A 22,171-nucleotide genomic window follows, 5' to 3' on the forward strand; every position below is an offset into this window, starting at 1 on the left:
ATATATATATATATAAATATCAACAACTCATAGCCCGAGTAGTAAATACATCACCAAACGATCGCCTAAATATCGGGCTATAATACGGCTAATTAAATGATTGGAATAAAGTAATTTGACACTAGAGGTAGACGTTAGGCGCCATCTCTTAAGTAAATTAATAATTAAATAAATAAATCAATAAATAAATTTAGAATCTTCTGGAATAAAAGAACTGGCCCGGGGCGGGACTCGAACCCGCAGCCTCCGCTTGCCGTGCGGCGCGCTTACCAGTTACGCTACCCAGACCCTCGAGCTAGTCTTCGCTTCCAGAAGTATATTAGATTTAGATATAACCTTACTTGGTTAAATACATCACTGACTGGGGACGACTCCTTCGCCCACGGCCATAGCGGCACTCAGCCAGCTAACGCAACACCCGGCGAGGTATATATATATATAAATATCAACAACTCATAGCCCGAGTAGTAAATACATCACCAAACGATCGCCTAAATATCGGGCTTTAATTTTAATTATTAATTTACTTAAGAGATGGCGCCTAACGTCTACCTCTAGTGTCAAATTACTTTATTCCAATCATTTAATTAGCCGTATTATAGCCCGATATTTAGGCGATCGTTTGGTGATGTATTTACTACTCAGGCTATGAGTTGTTGATATTTATATAAATATCAACAACTCATAGAAATTTATTTAGAAATAAGCATTTTTAGACTTGTAAAAATATTTTAGCATTATGTTTTAGAATTTTACAAATAGAGAGTTGCTGATGTCATTAAACGATATCAATAACACTATATTTCATTTTATACAAATAGTAAATGTAATAACACTTCTGAAGGTTTTAAGTGAAAGTTACTAATGCATTTTTGGAAAATTACATCAGTTTACTGAAAAATATTTTCAGAGTTTGCCATCTCTGTACTTTTAGTATCTATTATTAAGCTTATTTTTAAGATAAAGTATTTTTAATCTTTTGTTATTATAATCAAGTTTAGTTATTAAAACATATTTTTAAATAGTTGCATTGCAGATCATTTGAAAATGTTAAATTAAATGGTAATTTCTGCATTAGTTGTACATCATTTTAATGTTTATCTCCTGCTTAGCATATTTGATTTATGTACAGTTTCAATTTGATACTAACAGATTTTAACTGACAGGCATAATAATTGTTAGTAGATAAGTGATTTAGCAAATTCTCATAATTTAAAATCTGCAATATGATGATATGAGAATTTACAACAGCAATGCTGAATATTTAAAATCTAGTTTTGAATTTCTGCTTATATTCTATCAAGTCCATATAAATATATCTAAATTCCGAGTTTCTTTTAAAACTATAATTGATGAAGTTAAACTTTATACTTCAAGTAATGATTTTTTTTTCATTGTTGGTGTAGTATAAATAAACAGAATAATGATTAATTTATACCACCTATTATTATTTAAATGTCAGCTGAAATGTTAGTTTATGTACTACATTATTCATATTTATTTATTTATGAATCCTTTCTAAAATATTTATATAATGTTATGTTAAANACTAATAATGATGAACTATACTTTGAATTTAGCCATAGTTTTGATATGTTACTGTGATAGATAGCTTTGAAAAAACTTTTTAACATAATAATTAATAATACAGTAGAATCCTGAAAACTCGGCACTCGATAATCCGGCAGTCCAGATAACTCGGCCACATCCTGGAGGGCGAATAAACCCTAGTTAATTTTCATTATAGACAGCTTTATGCATCATAAAGTATTTTTCTGAGGTCTTTCTTATTAGGTAAATTACTGTACACTGTGTACACTGTGTATTCATTAATTTTCATTTTCATGTAGTAAAGGCTCTAAGCCTTTATAAAGTACGTACTTTTCCTTTGTTTAAGGGTATTTGGGCAGTTTATTCTCTGTTGTATTCTCAAGCAAACAATACATACAAGTACAATACAGTATTTTCTGAGGAAACACTCATATTTATTCTTTTTTAACCCCATTCTGGATAATCTGGCATTTTCACAAACTCGGCCACACTTTGGTCCACATTAGGCCGAGTTTTTGGGACTCTACTGTAATATAGTTTTAATTTCTTGATACATATTGGAAATAATACATGATTGAATATTATATTAAATGTGATGATTTGAACAGAGAATTTCAAAGTATATGTTGATGATAGGGTAAGTGGTGTGATAATTACTTGCTTAGAAACATTGTGATCATTTATATGAAAATGAATTGAAATTACTTTTATAGGTTAATGCCATTTCTCTTAAATTATACAAATTTTGTAGTTATCTGATTTATAAGTTAAATAATGGATTATAAGGTATAACAGAAAAATTTCTAATTTATTTGAAAATGTGAAATTTCTCTGACCCTTAATTAATTATTTTACTATTTGCAAGGTATGATGCAATGATTGTTCTGAATGTTATCCATTTCACTTCTCAGAAAATAAAAGAAATGAGATAAAACTGAAAATGAAGTGACAATTTGGTTTAGAAACAATGGATAAAAAGTGGATTTTGAATAATGCTTTTTAAAACTAATATCCAATCAAACTTCCATTTTTATTTATGACTGTGAATATTCTTTCTGGTATTTGGAACTCATAAATGAAAGATGTAATAATTTTCATTCAGATGCTAGGTTCTGCTCGTAAAGAAGAAACTACAAGATTAAATTGTTGACTATTTTTTCATTTAGAATTTGATACACAAATTTTATCTTTATTTCAACCTTTATTGCTTTTACAGATGGATAATAATTTACTGTTTGATAATTTTTAGAAATATGTTTGTGAATTATTAATATTGGGAATTTATAAAAAAAAAATAATTGTAAATCCTGTATAAACTGTTAGTTTTAAATATCTAAACATTTTGAAATTGTAGTTAACCATTAAATATTAAATGCCTAATAGGCAGTATGGGATTGATTTTTCTATTATTGATCTATCTATTATTCATCTATTATTGATAATTTGGTTCTGTTGTCCTGATACATATAATGCTTAATTTTATATTTACATGATACATTGGTTTTTGTGTAAAATAGAAATTTTGTAAATTGAAACTAACATTTATATGTAAATGAATGATTAATTTTCTTAATTTGTTTGCCTAATATGTTGATAGTATTGTTGCAATAAAATGAATGCCAAATGATTACCATAATGCATCAGACTATTTGTGCTACTATTAATAATTAAATTTCAATTAATTTGTTACTAGAAGTAGTAATTAGGCACCATCTCTTACTAAATTTAATGACTATTTCTAGTAACAAATTATTTGAAATTTAATTAATAGCAGTGAAAAAATAACCCAAAGCATTACAGCATTTGTTTGGCATTGATTAATAATAATAGTTTTTGAGAGCTTTATATATGCCACAATAAAATCTTTAATCAAAACATTAATTCTATTCTAAGTGCTATTTATCAGAAAATTTATTTTAAAAATTAGTGAGCTAATTTACATGTTGTATGAAGACATAATGCAGTACAAAGTAGAGAATTCCATCTCTGAAAATATGTAAGTTGAAAGTAATGGCAACATGTTTGAAACATCATAATAGTTACCATAGACCTAAACATTAATCTCATTAATAATAAAACTTAATTTTAAAACAAAATACCAAAAATATTTTTGAAATATTGGGTCAACTGAAACACTGTTGTGCTAAACAAAATTTTGTCACATTTCTTTGGTCTGTATTAAACTAAATTTGTGTAATTCAAATATCATGAACTTTTTTAAATGTATATTTTGACCATTTAATTACTTTTTTATATATTTAATATAATAATCAAATATGTATTACATTTGCCAGGTAAATATTTTAAAATATGAAACAAAATTAAAACTTACTAAATTATAATTTAATTTGAGTTTCTTAAAGGTTTAAAATTTAAACAATGTATATACATAATCTTTTTATATAAAATTCATATAAGTAAGATTTATTATGAAAACTTATTATAAAATAATTTAATGAATTTTTACCAAAAATAAATTAATTCTAATTTAATATATTAAAATTTAGGCTCCCGAAGTAATAATGTCACTACAGTATGATGCTAAAGCAGATCTTTGGAGTATTGGAACAATAGTTTTTCAATGTTTAACAGGAAAAGCTCCTTTTCAGGTATGTAATTTAAATAGTTTTGTCAAGTAGTAACAAAAGTAAATTAACTTAAAACCATATTTTACATACATAGGAAAATGTTTAATTTACTGTCATTCCATATACTAACCACTGTATTTATAACATATTCAGGAGTTTCACTGGAAAATTTAAAAATTTGTCAACTATTTCATCAGTTTTAAATTTTTTCACCACTTTAAATTATTTATTGCCACCAGTTTTTAAATAAATATTTGTTTAATAAACAGTTACTGCTGCAAAGTATGACAAAGATATGAAGTTTTTTATTATATGATAGTTCCAGCTTATGGATTCAATAAATTTGGATAATTCAAAGTTCTGTTTTTTGGTCTCCTGAGTTTTGAAATAATGAAATTTACTGTATCTGAATGGATTTTTCATTTCCTTTGTAAGAAAGGAATGATTTTTTTTACTGTTATGACAGAAAATGAAAGTTTTTTTTTTTTTTTTTTAGATTACCTACAGTAGCACTTACCAAAAACTAGAAAATCTTAGATGCCAGTTTTTTGATTGAGCCAATATAGAGGGCATTTTGATACCTTCTATTTCAGCTCAATCAAAAAAATTTTTTTGTCATATTATTTGCCTTACTAGTGTAAATAATCAGAAAAGCTTGAAATTTGATGTGATGATTCCTGTATATAGAATTGATGCCATTGAATTTTGGATTAGATCAAGGGATTGTGATTGATATACACTGGACAACAAAAAAAATAACGCACCATGAAGGACTTGTTGGATTTGAATAAAAATTGGTATGTGACATTGTCATAGCTAGACAGGCATATGGTTGCAACCATAAAACAAAAACATACTTTATTGTGCAGTGATGTGCAATACAGTGCAAGTGCTAATATCCCATTGGGCCGCCTCTAGTGCGGATACAAGCTGTGATATACCTTGGCGTGGAGGCATAAAGGTTGTGTATAATGTTCTGCGGCATATCTGTCCATGCGTGATGCAACTGGGACTCAAGATGCATCATATCCCGTGGCTGTCACAGCTGGCGTCCCAGGTGGTTCCACACATGTTCGATTAACGATAAATCTAGAGATCGTGCAGACCAAGGAAGTGTGGCAATGTTATGTAGGCATGCTTGGGAGACCGCTGTGGTGTGTGGCCGGGCATTATCCTGCTGGAATATGCCTGTCGGAAGCCCTGCCATGAGGGGCAACACATGTGGCTGGAGGATGTATTGCACATATCGTTGGGCTGTGAGGGTAGTACGCATGACAATTAGAGGTGTCCTACTGTCATATGTTATGGCTCCCCACACCATAACACTGGGGGTTGGGCCCGTGTGCCACTCCACAGTATAGGCTGGGTTGACGTGTTGACCAGCAGGCTGCCATACCCTCACACGGTCTTCGTGAGCCCCCAAAAAAAGCGGGATTCGTCCCTGAAGACAATATGCTGCCAATCGGTAGCTGTCCATGATTGTTGTGCACGACACCACTGCAGACGGAGGCGTCGGTGGGTGGCTGTTAATGGTAGAACACATACTGGGTGTTGAGCGACCAATTCGCCTTCTACTAAGTGCCTGGAAATGGTGCGGCTGGATACATGGTTCCGTAATGCAGGTGCCACTGCTGCATGAATGGTAGATGATGAAGCTGTAGGCACTGTCTGTGCTTGACATACAATGAGACGATCCTCCTTCCTGGTGGTCTGTCGATGGCATCTGGAACCTGTTTGCCATTCATGCGTACCCCTACGTACTCACTGCTCATAACACATCCTAACAGTTCCATCAGAACGGTTCAGATGGTGGCCAATTAGGCGGTATGACCATCCTCCTTCTCTCAATTCAACGATGCGACCTCTCTCAAACTCACTTAACTGAGTGTAAGGCCATCAAATGCGTTGTAGAGGCATGTCTGTCACTCAACGAAGTCACAACCATCAACACAAGCGCAGGACATATGCACAAGTCATCACAATGTGCACCTTTATACCGGACAGAGGAAGCACTTTTCTTCCCTCTGGTGGCGATATGACACAAGAAACTGTTCCCAAAAATTAATCATTTATATATCTAGCTATGATGCAACATACCAATTTTTATTCAAATCCAACAAGTCCTTCATGGTGTGTTATTGTTTTTGTCATCCAGTGTATCTTCCAGTTAAATTAATGCATTGTCTTAAAAATTGATAACATATTAAAAACAATTTTACTTAAAAAATTATAAAAATTAAGTTTTTTGGCATGATGAAGTCTTTGAACAGAAGAATCTTAATTTTCTGTGATTGGATTAATCAAGAGGAATATTGCTTGGGATAATAGGAAAATGTAATGTCAACCAATCCTAATATTCAAGAGTATATTGTATTCAAAATACATTTAATTTGTTAAAGAAAATTAACATTTGAATATATTAAAATATTGAAATATTAGAATTTTGAAAATTGATTAATTGATGTTTAGAAAATAATTTATATATAAATTTTCTTAATTTTGTGGTTTTATATATATTTTTTTAAAATTCATTTTTAAAATATCTTAATATATTATAATACAACTGAATTTGTTTGTTAAATTTTATTTGCAGCAGTAGTTGAAAATTTATTGCATAATTGTTTCCAACAAATTTTATAATTTTGAAGAAATTACATGCAAAATAAATACTACTGTTTTATATTTTTTAAATGAAATTAACTAACCTTATTGATATTATTCTATTCTTCCTAGATTGTAATTTATATCAATAGATTAACAAAGTGATAGTATTTCTAATAAATTAATTTTATTTCACTATAACAAAAACATGTATATTTATCACTTTTTATAACATAATAACAATCTTAATTTCAAACAAAATATTTTGGAACTTTAATAAGTGAAATACAAATTAAAAAATAATCCATATTCAAATGATTTTTTGCAATTTTTCCATTATTGTAAATAGTTATGAATAATGTTGCTGGAAGAAAATTACAATTTATTTGACATTTTTTTTTGTAGAAAGTTTTTTGAATATTTGATTGTGATTTTTTTTCAATGAAGAGTTAATTATATTACATTAATTTGTCACATTATATTGAACATAAAATGTGTGTATTAAAAATTTATTATTTTAATAGGCTCAAACTCCTCAAGCTTTAAAGCAATTTTATGAAAAAAATGCAAATCTTCTGCCAAGGTAAATATTAAAAAAAAATTTTTTTAATTGAAGAATTTATAATTTCTGGATCCCTTGATTTAGAAATTTTTAAAAGCTATGATTTATTTTTAGAAGTAAAAAATTTGAGCTTTTAAAAATTAATATGCTGTAATTTTTAAGAATCTATAATTTTAATTAAATTATAAATTCTTAAATCATAATCATGATGATTGATGTTTATAACAAAGCTAATATAGTTGTTTAGTATTTTTGACACTTCTTAACTGCTTAAGTTAAACATGCTTTGTTACAGAAGCTGTTATATTATATTTTTGTATAATTAAAATTTTTAATTTATATTAACAAAACATCAACTTTTCCCATATTTACTTCAATAAATAAAGATCTGCAGTAGAAAGTTTTTCACATCCATAAAATTAAGTGTAAGTTAAAGGGACTTTCATAAATTTTGCAACAATATCTCTTAAAACTGTGTAGAATAAGTGTAGCAAATCACAGAATGAGTGTTAAAGCTGAAGAAAAGAAAAATGTGATTTGGTCATTTATAAAGGCCTGAAAACATATAAAGAGTGTCAGTTAAAATACAAATATTTTCACTTTTTATGTAATTGTATATTTTTGTGTAGTTAAAAAGTTTTCATTGAATTCATTGTTTTTGAACCATACCAAAGTAACAGTTAACACCTATTACTTTAGTATGGCATTGCACCTTGAGATGAGAAAATATGTAACTTTCTTACATTTATTTCTGAAGTTCATTATTTAACTTTGGAGGAAAGGTTGACAAATTTTAATTTTATCTTTACCAAAATAAAGAATTTCAGATGAAAGTTAGCATAAAATTTTGGTAATGAAAATTGACAGTGGAAAGTTGAAATTTGTGACATTAAGTAAACTAATGAACAATATTTTAATTATATCCTGTATCAGTACTGCTACAGAAAGAATAATTAATGTGATTAGAAAAAAATATGATAGTCTTTCAACCTAATTTAAATGTTAAATATTTGAATTCTTTATTTATAGAAGAAATAAAAAATACTGCTTACAGATTATTATGTTATGAGAAAAAATTCTCAAAAGTTGAACTTGCTGCAGTCTGGAAAGCTGCAAAAGAAAGATAATTAACACTGTAATTAACAAGTTGAATGTTCTATGTTATTGTGATTAATAAATAATTTTCATTCTTGTACAATGTATAATTAGCTTTTGCATTATTTTGTTCTTTAAAGTTAGTCTGAAGAGAAAATTGTAAATATCTCAATTAAATATTATTTATACATCACCAAACGATCGCCTAAATATCGGGCTATAATACGGCTAATTAAATGATTGGAATAAAGTAATTTGACACTAGAGGTAGACGTTAGGCGCCATCTCTTAAGTAAATTAATAATTAAAATTAAATAAATAAATCAATAAATAAATTTAGAATCTTCTGGAATAAAAGAACTGGCCCGGGCGGGACTCGAACCCGCAGCCTCCGCTTGCCGTGCGGCGCGCTTACCAGTTACGCTACCCAGACCCTCGAGCTAGTCTTCGCTTCCAGAAGTATATTAGATTTAGATATAACCTTACTTGGTTAAATACATCACTGACTGGGGACGACTCCTTCGCCCACGGCCATAGCGGCACTCAGCCAGCTAACGCAACACCCGGCGAGGTATATATATATATAAATATCAACAACTCATAGCCCGAGTAGTAAATACATCACCAAACGATCGCCTAAATATCGGGCTTTAATTTTAATTATTAATTTACTTAAGAGATGGCGCCTAACGTCTACCTCTAGTGTCAAATTACTTTATTCCAATCATTTAATTAGCCGTATTATAGCCCGATATTTAGGCGATCGTTTGGTGATGTATTTACTACTCAGGCTATGAGTTGTTGATATTTATATAAATATCAACAACTCATAGAAATTTATTTAGAAATAAGCATTTTTAGACTTGTAAAAATATTTTAGCATTATGTTTTAGAATTTTACAAATAGAGAGTTGCTGATGTCATTAAACGATATCAATAACACTATATTTCATTTTATACAAATAGTAAATGTAATAACACTTCTGAAGGTTTTAAGTGAAAGTTACTAATGCATTTTTGGAAAATTACATCAGTTTACTGAAAAATATTTTCAGAGTTTGCCATCTCTGTACTTTTAGTATCTATTATTAAGCTTATTTTTAAGATAAAGTATTTTTAATCTTTTGTTATTATAATCAAGTTTAGTTATTAAAACATATTTTTAAATAGTTGCATTGCAGATCATTTGAAAATGTTAAATTAAATGGTAATTTCTGCATTAGTTGTACATCATTTTAATGTTTATCTCCTGCTTAGCATATTTGATTTATGTACAGTTTCAATTTGATACTAACAGATTTTAACTGACAGGCATAATAATTGTTAGTAGATAAGTGATTTAGCAAATTCTCATAATTTAAAATCTGCAATATGATGATATGAGAATTTACAACAGCAATGCTGAATATTTAAAATCTAGTTTTGAATTTCTGCTTATATTCTATCAAGTCCATATAAATATATCTAAATTCCGAGTTTCTTTTAAAACTATAATTGATGAAGTTAAACTTTATACTTCAAGTAATGATTTTTTTTTCATTGTTGGTGTAGTATAAATAAACAGAATAATGATTAATTTATACCACCTATTATTATTTAAATGTCAGCTGAAATGTTAGTTTATGTACTACATTATTCATATTTATTTATTTATGAATCCTTTCTAAAATATTTATATAATGTTATGTTAAAAGATAAAACTATTTTATTATCAAAAGAAATAAAAAAAATCAATTCTACATTGGACTTTTACAATTGTAACTTTATAATTTTAATACAATTGTTTTAAGATATTTTTTATAATTTATTTGTAAACAATTGTTTAATTTTGTTTAGAATTCCTCCTGGGACATCTTCAAATTTAAATGATCTTTTGATTAGATTATTAAAAAGAAATGCAAGAGATCGAATGGAATTTGGTATATTTATTAAAATATATTTTATTTTTAATTATTTATTATTAAGTAATACTAAAATGCCTTTCTTTTGAATTTTAGATGAATTTTTCAATCATCCATTCTTAAAAACAGTTACAAGAGAAAGTAAGTAATTTATTACTTTATATATTTGAATTTGTCAGTTTAGCAGTCTCCATATTTTTCTATAGGTGGATATCTAAAACTAGAGGTTTTATTTTATGAATTCTGTCTGGTTTACAAGTTTATGATCATACGTTAAAGGAATGATAGTGTCTTGAATGATGATTACATTTTATAGTATAAAATGTAAAAAGAAGTATTTTTATTTTAGTATAAAACAGGACATTTTTATTAAATAAAAATAACAGCAAGAATACTTGGAAGAAACTAAAATGCCCTTACATCTCTCATGTCCAATCACAGGAACAAAACAGCAGGGCTTTGGAGCGGAGCTGGAGCTGGAGCATGGAGCAGGTGGAGCAATGGAATTTTACTCGGAGCAGGAGCGGAGCCGGAGCACAGAAATTTGTAGTGCTCCACTGCTCTGATATATATATTTATTTAATATTTGAGACGGTGAGAATGGAAGTGGCATAAGTTGTAATGTTACAAATGTTAAGAATACAATAACTGAACTAAAAAGAAAGGTGATCACAAGCACAGATGAATTTTATGTCCATTCCACATATGTCCCATGTGAAAGGTTCCCACCTTTCACAAAGGTTCTCCAGTCTCCACTATCCCCTGACCAAGCTATTTCTTTCCCTTCGTGACCTCCAGTTCTCTGAATTCTTGAGAATTGCAGATGTGAAGTGGAGTTAATGGGGAGGGGTGCTAATGAGTAGCAGATTTTAAACTCTGCTTACAAGTGGCTTTAATCATCAGCACAGAAATTCACCACTAGGAGCAGCACTAATATTCATTTCTTACATTTGTTTTGAATGTGACAGTCGTTCATTTCTGTTCGCAATCAGTTTGCTATAATTGTATATCATAATTCGTAATTTGTTTGCAGAGGTAAGATTATTATTATTATTATTTGGTTATTTTTATGCACGAACGTTTATATGCATAATTTCTCAATTAATAACACTTAAATATTTGATTATTTAAGCCATGGTATCAAACCAAAATTTAAAACCATTACCCATGATAGACAGTCGATTTACAAAAGAAGAGCTTAAAGAGATATTCGTATTTGAATACGATAATGGAAATAAAAAATCAGTTACATGCAAGATGGAACACAACCATTGAGTGGGAATAATTTAAAGCTGTTTTTCTTTCCTCATGCACTGCACTTTTTTCTTTACAATGTGTTCATGTTGTAAATGGCAAATCAATAAAATGCAACTTCAAGGCAAGTGGAACTAGTGTGTCAAAAAAGTTCAATCTTTGGTGGCATGTGAGGCGTAATCATCCTGAAATTTACAAAGGGTTTGTTAAAAAGAAGGATCAACAAGACGAAATCGCTGCAAAAAGAAAACGTAATCATGACAATTTTACTATTGCACAGTCATGTCATAAGAAATGCAGAACTGATCAACTAAAAATTGATACATATTTTACATCATTGAAGATGACAATCACTATGGATAGCAATACTTTCCATGAGGGACTTGTTGAGATGGTTTGTATGAGTATGACACCACTCACTACCTTCACATTAAATAACAAAAGATTGCTAGCGAACTGGCTCAGAAGCTTGGTGTTCTGATATTACTAAATGACGAACAGCATCATGTCCTAAGCACAGCAGAGTCTGCTCACATCAATCTAAGACAAACTTTAAAAGGACAATTATGCTATTTAAAGCTATATGCTGCTACCTGTGGAAATAGAAATTTTCTTGTCATCAATGTACAATTTTGAAATGAAAAAAACGAGAAAATTGAAATAAAAACATTGGATATTGTTGATACTGAAGGAAGATATAACTCTTTATATGTGAAAAATCAAATTAAAGAAACTTTGAACATATTTGAAATTGATGAAAAACGAGTACTAAGTATTTGTGTAGATAATGCAGCGAACATGACATGTGCTGTAAATAAACTTGGTGATCATGAAAATATTTTCCAGGATAAAGATGAAAAAACTGAAGGATATATTGTGTTAGGAATTCTGTCTTTCATGAAGAAGCAAAAAGAAAAGCTTATTCAAAACACACATTTTCTTGCTGGAGTGTATGTTGATTCTAGGTTTAGAATTTTATTAAGTGCAGCAGAAAAAATAAAAGCGAGAGAAGGTCTTTCAGACATCCAACAGAGAATCAAAAGGCAAACAATAATTGATTTGGCTGAAAAGCCAGCAATTGTTGAGCTTTCACAGTCAACCTGTGATATAATAAATATAGATTCGGAAGAAGACAATTTTGAAAAAGAATTAGATATAAGAGAAAACAGCTGTCAAATTTCTACTATACATAATAAAGATGACAACGAAATAGACAAATATGTTGAGAAAGACTGCAATGCAATAGAGGATGTGGGGAGATTAAAGGTGAATGTATTCAAAGCCATTGACCATTATCCGGAGCGCATCAGAGAAGAATGCAGAATCACTTCAAGCATGCCAACTTCTCAAGCAAGTGTTGTGTCTATTTTCCAGGTTTAGATTGCTTTTAAGTGATAATAGGCAGTCAATGAAGGACAATTTGCTGTCTGCCATTTTATTTATTAAAATCAACAAGGTTGTATGTTAATTTTTTTAATAATAAATTAGTTGTAAATAAACAAGTTTTTTATGTGCTTATATATCAAAGAAAAAATTAGTGTAATTCCTATAAGAATATTTTAACCGGAGCATGGAGCGGAGCACGGAGCGGAGCTGGAGCAAATACTTTGATGCCGGAGAGGAGTTGGAGCGGAGCAACTCAAAAAAATGGTCGCTCCAAAGCCCTGCAAAACAGTCTTCCATCACAGAGATGACCTTTAATTAGAGTCTATCTCTCTTTAAATGTATGAAAAACAGTTGTGATTGGACATGATGGAAATGTGAAGATGTTTTAGTTTCTTCCAAGTATTTTTAATGTGTAAATACTGTCAGCCATTTTAGTTGAAAAAAATAACCTTTTATACATTTTTCATTTTATACCACATTGTCTTTATATATTATACATTTAATATTAAAAGTATTTATTAATTCACAAAATTTTCCACATTTTAAATTAATTTAGATACCTATTTATTTTTCAAATTAAAAAACAGCTTTAAAATTTTATGGAATGAACACAAATTATTAAGAATTTTTGTTCATTACATTATTGTGCAGTATACAAAAACTGCTTATTTTGAGATCGCTAAACTAGAGGTGTAAAATTTAAAAGTTGCAGTTTATTATCTCTAGTTTAGCAATTTTTGTTTACTGCACAATAATGTTAAATTAAATTAAACTTTTCATCTTCAAAATTTTGATAAATTATTTTGAAATAGCTTCGCCTGTACCAGTTCCTAGTCGTCATTCCCTTTCACCTACTTCTCCTCGTACGCCACAATACGGATCACCTCTCTCAGGGAATTTGGCACCATCACCACTTGGATGGGATAAAGAAATGGGAGGAGAAGAAATGGCTCAGGAACCAATATCTGTGTCTAGGGAAGTTAAGCAAACATCCTCACCAGATGAACAGGTGTTTTTCTTTACCTATTTTATAACTGTCTAATTAATGTCTTAATGGTCTCATATTACCTTTTAAATATTTAATTTTTATCATGAAATACACTGCATTTTGGGATATAAAAACCTACTAACATGCTTTTTTGTACAGGACTTTGTAATGGTTCCTGAAAGTCTTCCTATTGACAGATCATGTAAGCAATCTTTTATCTGTGGATATTCACTTCTTCACTTTGTTGTTATACTAATTTACTAAATACATATTATAATTTAAAATGATTAATCTTCAGATACTTCTACATTATTTTGTGATCATTTGCTGTTTACTGTAATTTATAAAAAATTCTTCATTTAGATAACAAAGTGAATAGTCCTGGAAAATGGCAACAAAGTGATATTAATAGGTGAGAAATTTTGTTAAAATGTATTAATATGATAATAAATTGTATAAATGAAATGCTTCTTATGATACACTGTATTAATAATGACAATGATATACATGAAAATTAGAATATAATCTAAGTTTTAAAATGTTGTTAAATAATTTTTAGGTGTAATTGATATAATTTAAGAAAAAAGTTGTTTTCATTAAGTTTACTCTTTAAATATTCAGAATCAGGATAAAATATTATTCAATACAAAACAAATTTAAGAATTTGAATTTTAGAACTTGTATGTATTGTTACTAATATGTATATATTGGTAATCAACTGTGTACATTGAGATCAAATTTGGAAATTCGCTCCATATTTGAATAATATTTTATACTAGTTTCAAAGATTAAATAATAGAACTTAATAAAAGTATATGAAATTTTTTTTATTGTTAAAAATAGTTTGGTTATGACTGAAGACTTTTATATATATAAACGGTTAGTGATCAAATTATTTGATGTGATAAGAATGTTTCAGAGTTGATTTAAAATTATGTTCCAAGAATTTAGAGTCTATAAGAAGAAAAAAATATTTTAATGACAACAGTTTAATTTTTGTTCTTGACAGAAAAAGTTTTTCTTAAGTCTCCATCCTATGCATTTGAAGAATCTGAAAACATACATTTAGTTCCTCAATAAACTTATTTCTAACTAAATTCCATTAATTTCTTTTATTTTTTCTGATGCCGTTAATAGTCTATAAATTTTGATATATTTTTTTAAAATATTGATAAAAAAGATATCATTTAGAAATTATTACTAGTGTACTATGTTTTGCTAATGGAATTACATATTGTAGAAAGGCTTTACAGTAAAACCTCTAATTTTTTTGAATTTCTCCTTAAGTTAAAGTAGACTGTCAGTCCTGGCAAATACCCTATATAATTTAATGTATTTTTCTACTCCTCAGTTTGAACACAATTATACCTTAATGTTGTCCTCCATAAGTCAAAGTAGTTTGAACTCAGCAGGTGACAATCAACTTGTTAAGTTTTGAAATTCCTTTTAGTGCATTGCCTGGTTTAAGCAGTTTTAATACAGCTGGATAAGCAAGCCAATGACATCATGTTGCCAATTTAGCAGAAAATTCACTATATTACTTTCCTGTAGCATTGTCGAGCAGCTTAAAAGTTATGTTCTCCATTCGTCAGAAATGTTAGCAGGTTTTTGTCACAGTAGGCAGTGAAGGGAAACTGTAGTATCTAAAGTTTATTTTAGTGATTTCCTTTTAATTTCCATTGGAGAACATTAATTTTCTCAAAATTTATGTTTACATTTAGACCAGTGTTCTTTGTTTTTAGCAGCCATCTTCAATTTTGTCTTTAGTGTTTTAAAAACTTGCAATCTTTTATATCAATAAAGATCTATTTGTAAACTACTTAAATTTTTCTGTAGATATTTTCTTAAAGATAATTTATATAATGCATTATACAAAACTTGACTTTTGAATAACTTCAATGTAGCATAAAGAGGTTATTCTGCTGCTTTGTTTGAATAAAAGCTTTCCATTTTTCATATACCTGTAAAACTCTGCATAACTCAAACTAGGCATTTTTTGATTCTTTCAAACTCAAAATTTAGATGTTTTACTATAGGTATAAGTTTTAATGCAAGAGTTTAAGTTAAAATGTTCATTTTACATAATTGACATTTCTCTTAATAATTCAGGATAAAATATAAGTAATTTAGTCATAATTTTGGCTACTACTTAACTAGGTTAGTTTACCTGTTTTGATTTCTCATCTGTTTTATTTATTTTTGTACTTGCATTTCTTGTGCAAATGCTGAGGACTTATTACAAGAAAATAAAAGGTCGTAGTAAGAATGTTTTGTCGAGATTCTTTTGAGTTAAGTAGAAAATGTTCGTAATATGATTAGGAAAGAATATGATTTTAACAAAATTTTGTAACATTGATGGACTAAATTAATTATTCTAATTCTACAATGTTCAGTAAAATCTGTCATTGTAAATGATATTTTAAATGTAATTGTAAGAATTTTAAAATTCTTTATTTAAACAATGTAATGTTAAATTTATGCTATAAATAAGGTATTCTAAAAAACTTGATGTAGTTAAAGCAATGACTCCACTAAAAATTACTGCTTGTCATTGTTGAGGAAGTTCATTTTCTTTTTTGTTAATTTTTAAAACTAAAAATATTTGGCTAAGTATTCTGTGTTTGTACACTTTTATTAAGAATTTATTCATTAGAAATAATAATTTTACTAATAGTTAAAAAATTTCTATGTTGTTATATTCCAATTTAACATTATAAACATAATTTATTTTTATTTAACTATATCATTTGAACTCATTTCTAATTCTCTAAATATTATAATAATTTCCAAATATACTAGAGAGTTGTTTAATATTTAGTGGGACAATTATCTGGTAGGTAATATACACAGAAATCTGTTGAAGTTTCAGAAATATTAGAACAGAATGATATGCCAGATTATATCAGGCTATAATATAGCTATTATTTAATAAAATAATTTTGCCTAGATGTAGGTGGTTAGACATCATATTTTGATAAATTTAATAATTGTAAATAAGTTAATACTTAATTTTTAATTTAGAAAGTTCTGGAAGAAAAGAATTGGCCCAGAGTGGGACTTAAACCCACAATTCCCACATATTATGCAGATGCATTGCCAAGTTGGCACTATGCATAAGCAGTATGGTTATATCTAAATTATTTAAGTCTAAAAGGCTCACACAGAGGTTTGGGTAGTGTAACTAGCAATACAAGTAATAACTGGAGATTACTCTCAAGTTATTACCAGGATTTGGATTTTTAGATAAAACCCAGTTTTTCTTTCAGTATTATTATTATTCCTCAAATTTAAAGCTTATAAAACGAGATTAATTAAAAATTGTGCTGTCATTTCCTGTTTAGTGGTGATGAAGTCTCGGTAGATTTAACTCTTGTGTTGTTAAATAAAATTTTTATTTCTTCATATGTGTTTTCAGATATGGTGGCATTATAATATTTGAAGTGTAACAAACATGAGCGCATGAGAAAATTATCTGTAATATTAACAATTAAAGAATAAAACACTAAATTTTCATATTATTTAAAAATTTNGCTCCATATTTGAATAATATTTTATACTAGTTTCAAAGATTAAATAATAGAACTTAATAAAAGTATATGAAATTTTTTTTATTGTTAAAAATAGTTTGGTTATGACTGAAGACTTTTATATATATAAACGGTTAGTGATCAAATTATTTGATGTGATAAGAATGTTTCAGAGTTGATTTAAAATTATGTTCCAAGAATTTAGAGTCTATAAGAAGAAAAAAATATTTTAATGACAACAGTTTAATTTTTGTTCTTGACAGAAAAAGTTTTTCTTAAGTCTCCATCCTATGCATTTGAAGAATCTGAAAACATACATTTAGTTCCTCAATAAACTTATTTCTAACTAAATTCCATTAATTTCTTTTATTTTTTCTGATGCCGTTAATAGTCTATAAATTTTGATATATTTTTTTAAAATATTGATAAAAAAGATATCATTTAGAAATTATTACTAGTGTACTATGTTTTGCTAATGGAATTACATATTGTAGAAAGGCTTTACAGTAAAACCTCTAATTTTTTTGAATTTCTCCTTAAGTTAAAGTAGACTGTCAGTCCTGGCAAATACCCTATATAATTTAATGTATTTTTCTACTCCTCAGTTTGAACACAATTATACCTTAATGTTGTCCTCCATAAGTCAAAGTAGTTTGAACTCAGCAGGTGACAATCAACTTGTTAAGTTTTGAAATTCCTTTTAGTGCATTGCCTGGTTTAAGCAGTTTTAATACAGCTGGATAAGCAAGCCAATGACATCATGTTGCCAATTTAGCAGAAAATTCACTATATTACTTTCCTGTAGCATTGTCGAGCAGCTTAAAAGTTATGTTCTCCATTCGTCAGAAATGTTAGCAGGTTTTTGTCACAGTAGGCAGTGAAGGGAAACTGTAGTATCTAAAGTTTATTTTAGTGATTTCCTTTTAATTTCCATTGGAGAACATTAATTTTCTCAAAATTTATGTTTACATTTAGACCAGTGTTCTTTGTTTTTAGCAGCCATCTTCAATTTTGTCTTTAGTGTTTTAAAAACTTGCAATCTTTTATATCAATAAAGATCTATTTGTAAACTACTTAAATTTTTCTGTAGATATTTTCTTAAAGATAATTTATATAATGCATTATACAAAACTTGACTTTTGAATAACTTCAATGTAGCATAAAGAGGTTATTCTGCTGCTTTGTTTGAATAAAAGCTTTCCATTTTTCATATACCTGTAAAACTCTGCATAACTCAAACTAGGCATTTTTTGATTCTTTCAAACTCAAAATTTAGATGTTTTACTATAGGTATAAGTTTTAATGCAAGAGTTTAAGTTAAAATGTTCATTTTACATAATTGACATTTCTCTTAATAATTCAGGATAAAATATAAGTAATTTAGTCATAATTTTGGCTACTACTTAACTAGGTTAGTTTACCTGTTTTGATTTCTCATCTGTTTTATTTATTTTTGTACTTGCATTTCTTGTGCAAATGCTGAGGACTTATTACAAGAAAATAAAAGGTCGTAGTAAGAATGTTTTGTCGAGATTCTTTTGAGTTAAGTAGAAAATGTTCGTAATATGATTAGGAAAGAATATGATTTTAACAAAATTTTGTAACATTGATGGACTAAATTAATTATTCTAATTCTACAATGTTCAGTAAAATCTGTCATTGTAAATGATATTTTAAATGTAATTGTAAGAATTTTAAAATTCTTTATTTAAACAATGTAATGTTAAATTTATGCTATAAATAAGGTATTCTAAAAAACTTGATGTAGTTAAAGCAATGACTCCACTAAAAATTACTGCTTGTCATTGTTGAGGAAGTTCATTTTCTTTTTTGTTAATTTTTAAAACTAAAAATATTTGGCTAAGTATTCTGTGTTTGTACACTTTTATTAAGAATTTATTCATTAGAAATAATAATTTTACTAATAGTTAAAAAATTTCTATGTTGTTATATTCCAATTTAACATTATAAACATAATTTATTTTTATTTAACTATATCATTTGAACTCATTTCTAATTCTCTAAATATTATAATAATTTCCAAATATACTAGAGAGTTGTTTAATATTTAGTGGGACAATTATCTGGTAGGTAATATACACAGAAATCTGTTGAAGTTTCAGAAATATTAGAACAGAATGATATGCCAGATTATATCAGGCTATAATATAGCTATTATTTAATAAAATAATTTTGCCTAGATGTAGGTGGTTAGACATCATATTTTGATAAATTTAATAATTGTAAATAAGTTAATACTTAATTTTTAATTTAGAAAGTTCTGGAAGAAAAGAATTGGCCCAGAGTGGGACTTAAACCCACAATTCCCACATATTATGCAGATGCATTGCCAAGTTGGCACTATGCATAAGCAGTATGGTTATATCTAAATTATTTAAGTCTAAAAGGCTCACACAGAGGTTTGGGTAGTGTAACTAGCAATACAAGTAATAACTGGAGATTACTCTCAAGTTATTACCAGGATTTGGATTTTTAGATAAAACCCAGTTTTTCTTTCAGTATTATTATTATTCCTCAAATTTAAAGCTTATAAAACGAGATTAATTAAAAATTGTGCTGTCATTTCCTGTTTAGTGGTGATGAAGTCTCGGTAGATTTAACTCTTGTGTTGTTAAATAAAATTTTTATTTCTTCATATGTGTTTTCAGATATGGTGGCATTATAATATTTGAAGTGTAACAAACATGAGCGCATGAGAAAATTATCTGTAATATTAACAATTAAAGAATAAAACACTAAATTTTCATATTATTTAAAAATTTATTTGAGAAACTTTTTTTACTTGAGAAACTGTTATCCTATATCAAATTTTCTCATTTTTTTACTTTTTAATTTTCTAGAAATAAATTCTTACAATTTCTGAAAAATGTCCAACATTATCTGTTTTGACAAATTATCTGTCTTTTTAAAGTTTAAGAGATTTCTAAAACACTTTCACCTTCCTTTCTGTTTTCTTCTCCGCTCTAAAAATAAGAAGAACGATGCGATTGATACTCGAGAGGTAATGAAAATATTGACTGTGATTTGGATTCAATGGAGAAATTTACAAATGTTGACTACAGCTTTTGAATCTGTTTATATTGGATGCTCTCCAAGGTCGTAGTAAAGATATCGTGCCAAGATTCTGTTATATATAAGTAGAAAAATATTTATGATGTAAATAGAAGAGAGAAGGATTTAACATAAACATTTTATCAAGAAAACAAATATTGTATTGTTGAAAAATGATTGAAATCATTTGCAGGTTTGATTCCTGCTTCTGATATATTGTTAGTTTACAATGTTAATCTTTTATGTTTGTTTATCTAGATGTTTAAATAATAATTTTCCTTAATTTGAGAGACTTTGCTGTTGACTTTGCTTTGTAGTAATTTTAAAATTTTATTTAAAATTACATATTATATATAAGTAAATTATAATAAACATTTTTAATATATTTGAATATTTGTACGATATTTTTTAAATTTTAAAATTAATTTTTCAGCATTAATTTTTAATGTATTTAGACTAAGATGGTAATATTTCAATTAATAGGACTCTTACTATGGCCAACACACCACCAAAATGTACAGCTGACATTGAAATGCAATCTAATAATGATTTTACGATTCAAGAGCACAACAAGAATTCACCCGAGTGTACTCGGTCAAATTCTCTTCCTATGATATCTCCAATAGGTAGTCCGACTCAGCCACGCTCGGAACCAATACCGGTGCCATCGCAAAAGGAGGCTTACCAACAAATACAGAGGAGTTTACAAGATTCATCGTCATCCTCACAAAAATCAAATGAAAAATCTCATTCTATAATGGATGTCTTACCATCTCCTACTTCATCACCCATAACACCAAAAGTATTTAAAACTTTTATCATTATCATTGAATTTTTATAAAATGAAGATTTAATACTATGATTTTTCTTCTTTACCAGCTTCCATTTTCTCAAAGAGAGTCACCTAGTTCTCAACCAATTGATAATAGTATAAAAATAACGGATATTAGCTCTTTATCACCTCCCTCTGGTAAGATTTTACAATACAGTCGACCCCCCTATAATTACGGTCCCTATAATTACGATTCCTATAAAACTACGAAAAAATATACGTATTTTGGAAATGTTGAGTCAGATTAGTGTAGAATCGATTAATTTTATGGAAGAAAACCTTTCAATCAGCCGTAGTCCGTAAACTTGACACGTTCGGGCAGTGATTGGAACGACTTGTAAGAAATCGGATTCCTAATAAATTGGAACGTATCTATATCTTATAGGGGGGTCAACTGTAACTATAAAACAGGCATATCATAGATTAAGTGAATAATTTGTGTTTTTTGCCTAAACAGTTCAGTTTACTACTGGAACGCTTCCATTAGGCACTAGAAGAAGAAGTCTCAGTGGTGAAAGTCCTCCACTAGCAACATGGAGACCTTCTATTTCTTTACGTCAGTCTATAACACCACCTCCTACATCACTCTCTGTATCTCCTATTCGTCGTTCAGGTATTTAAAATTATTTTTAAGTACTGGTTAATTCACAATTTACGTGTCTATATTTCAGAAGTGAATATGTAGTTTTAGAAAAATTATATTTAGAATTTCTGTATATATTATAATTCTAATGTTTTCTATTCTTATATTAAGATATTAGTATTATTAGTATTCCTATATTAAGATATTAGCATAATTAGATATTGTGTTATA

At 28.3% G+C, this 22,171-nt stretch overlaps 2 protein-coding genes across 2 annotated transcripts in view; one reads left to right on the top strand and one right to left on the bottom strand.

Annotated features, from left to right (window-relative positions):
* LOC111630776 (serine/threonine-protein kinase unc-51-like) overlaps window positions 1–22,171 on the top strand; it is a 90,139-nt gene that overhangs the window by 48,207 nt on the left and 19,761 nt on the right. The window contains exons 7-16 of the mRNA XM_023374923.1: window positions 4,059–4,160; window positions 7,265–7,323; window positions 10,234–10,316; window positions 10,395–10,439; window positions 13,751–13,947; window positions 14,086–14,128; window positions 14,290–14,338; window positions 21,009–21,327; window positions 21,405–21,495; window positions 21,815–21,970. Of these exons, the coding sequence (XP_023230691.1) occupies window positions 4,059–4,160; window positions 7,265–7,323; window positions 10,234–10,316; window positions 10,395–10,439; window positions 13,751–13,947; window positions 14,086–14,128; window positions 14,290–14,338; window positions 21,009–21,327; window positions 21,405–21,495; window positions 21,815–21,970 (1,144 nt within the window). The remainder of the gene's footprint in view (window positions 1–4,058; window positions 4,161–7,264; window positions 7,324–10,233; window positions 10,317–10,394; window positions 10,440–13,750; window positions 13,948–14,085; window positions 14,129–14,289; window positions 14,339–21,008; window positions 21,328–21,404; window positions 21,496–21,814; window positions 21,971–22,171) is intronic.
* Window positions 4,947–6,119, bottom strand: LOC111630777. Its single transcript, XM_023374924.1, has one exon. The coding sequence runs from the start codon at window positions 5,878–5,880 to the stop codon at window positions 5,179–5,181; it is 702 nt and encodes a 233-aa protein (XP_023230692.1). The 5' UTR covers window positions 5,881–6,119; the 3' UTR covers window positions 4,947–5,178.

The sequence above is a fragment of the Centruroides sculpturatus genome, unplaced genomic scaffold (genome assembly GCF_000671375.1).
Source record: "Centruroides sculpturatus isolate CEXI.00-Female unplaced genomic scaffold, Cexi_2.0 scaffold638, whole genome shotgun sequence".
NCBI lineage: Eukaryota > Metazoa > Arthropoda > Arachnida > Scorpiones > Buthidae > Centruroides > Centruroides sculpturatus.

Coding starts and splice junctions, on each gene's coding strand:
- LOC111630777 (XM_023374924.1), bottom strand. CDS start 5,880: ATGGCAAACAGGTTCCAGATGCCATCGACAGACCACCAGGAAGGAGGA.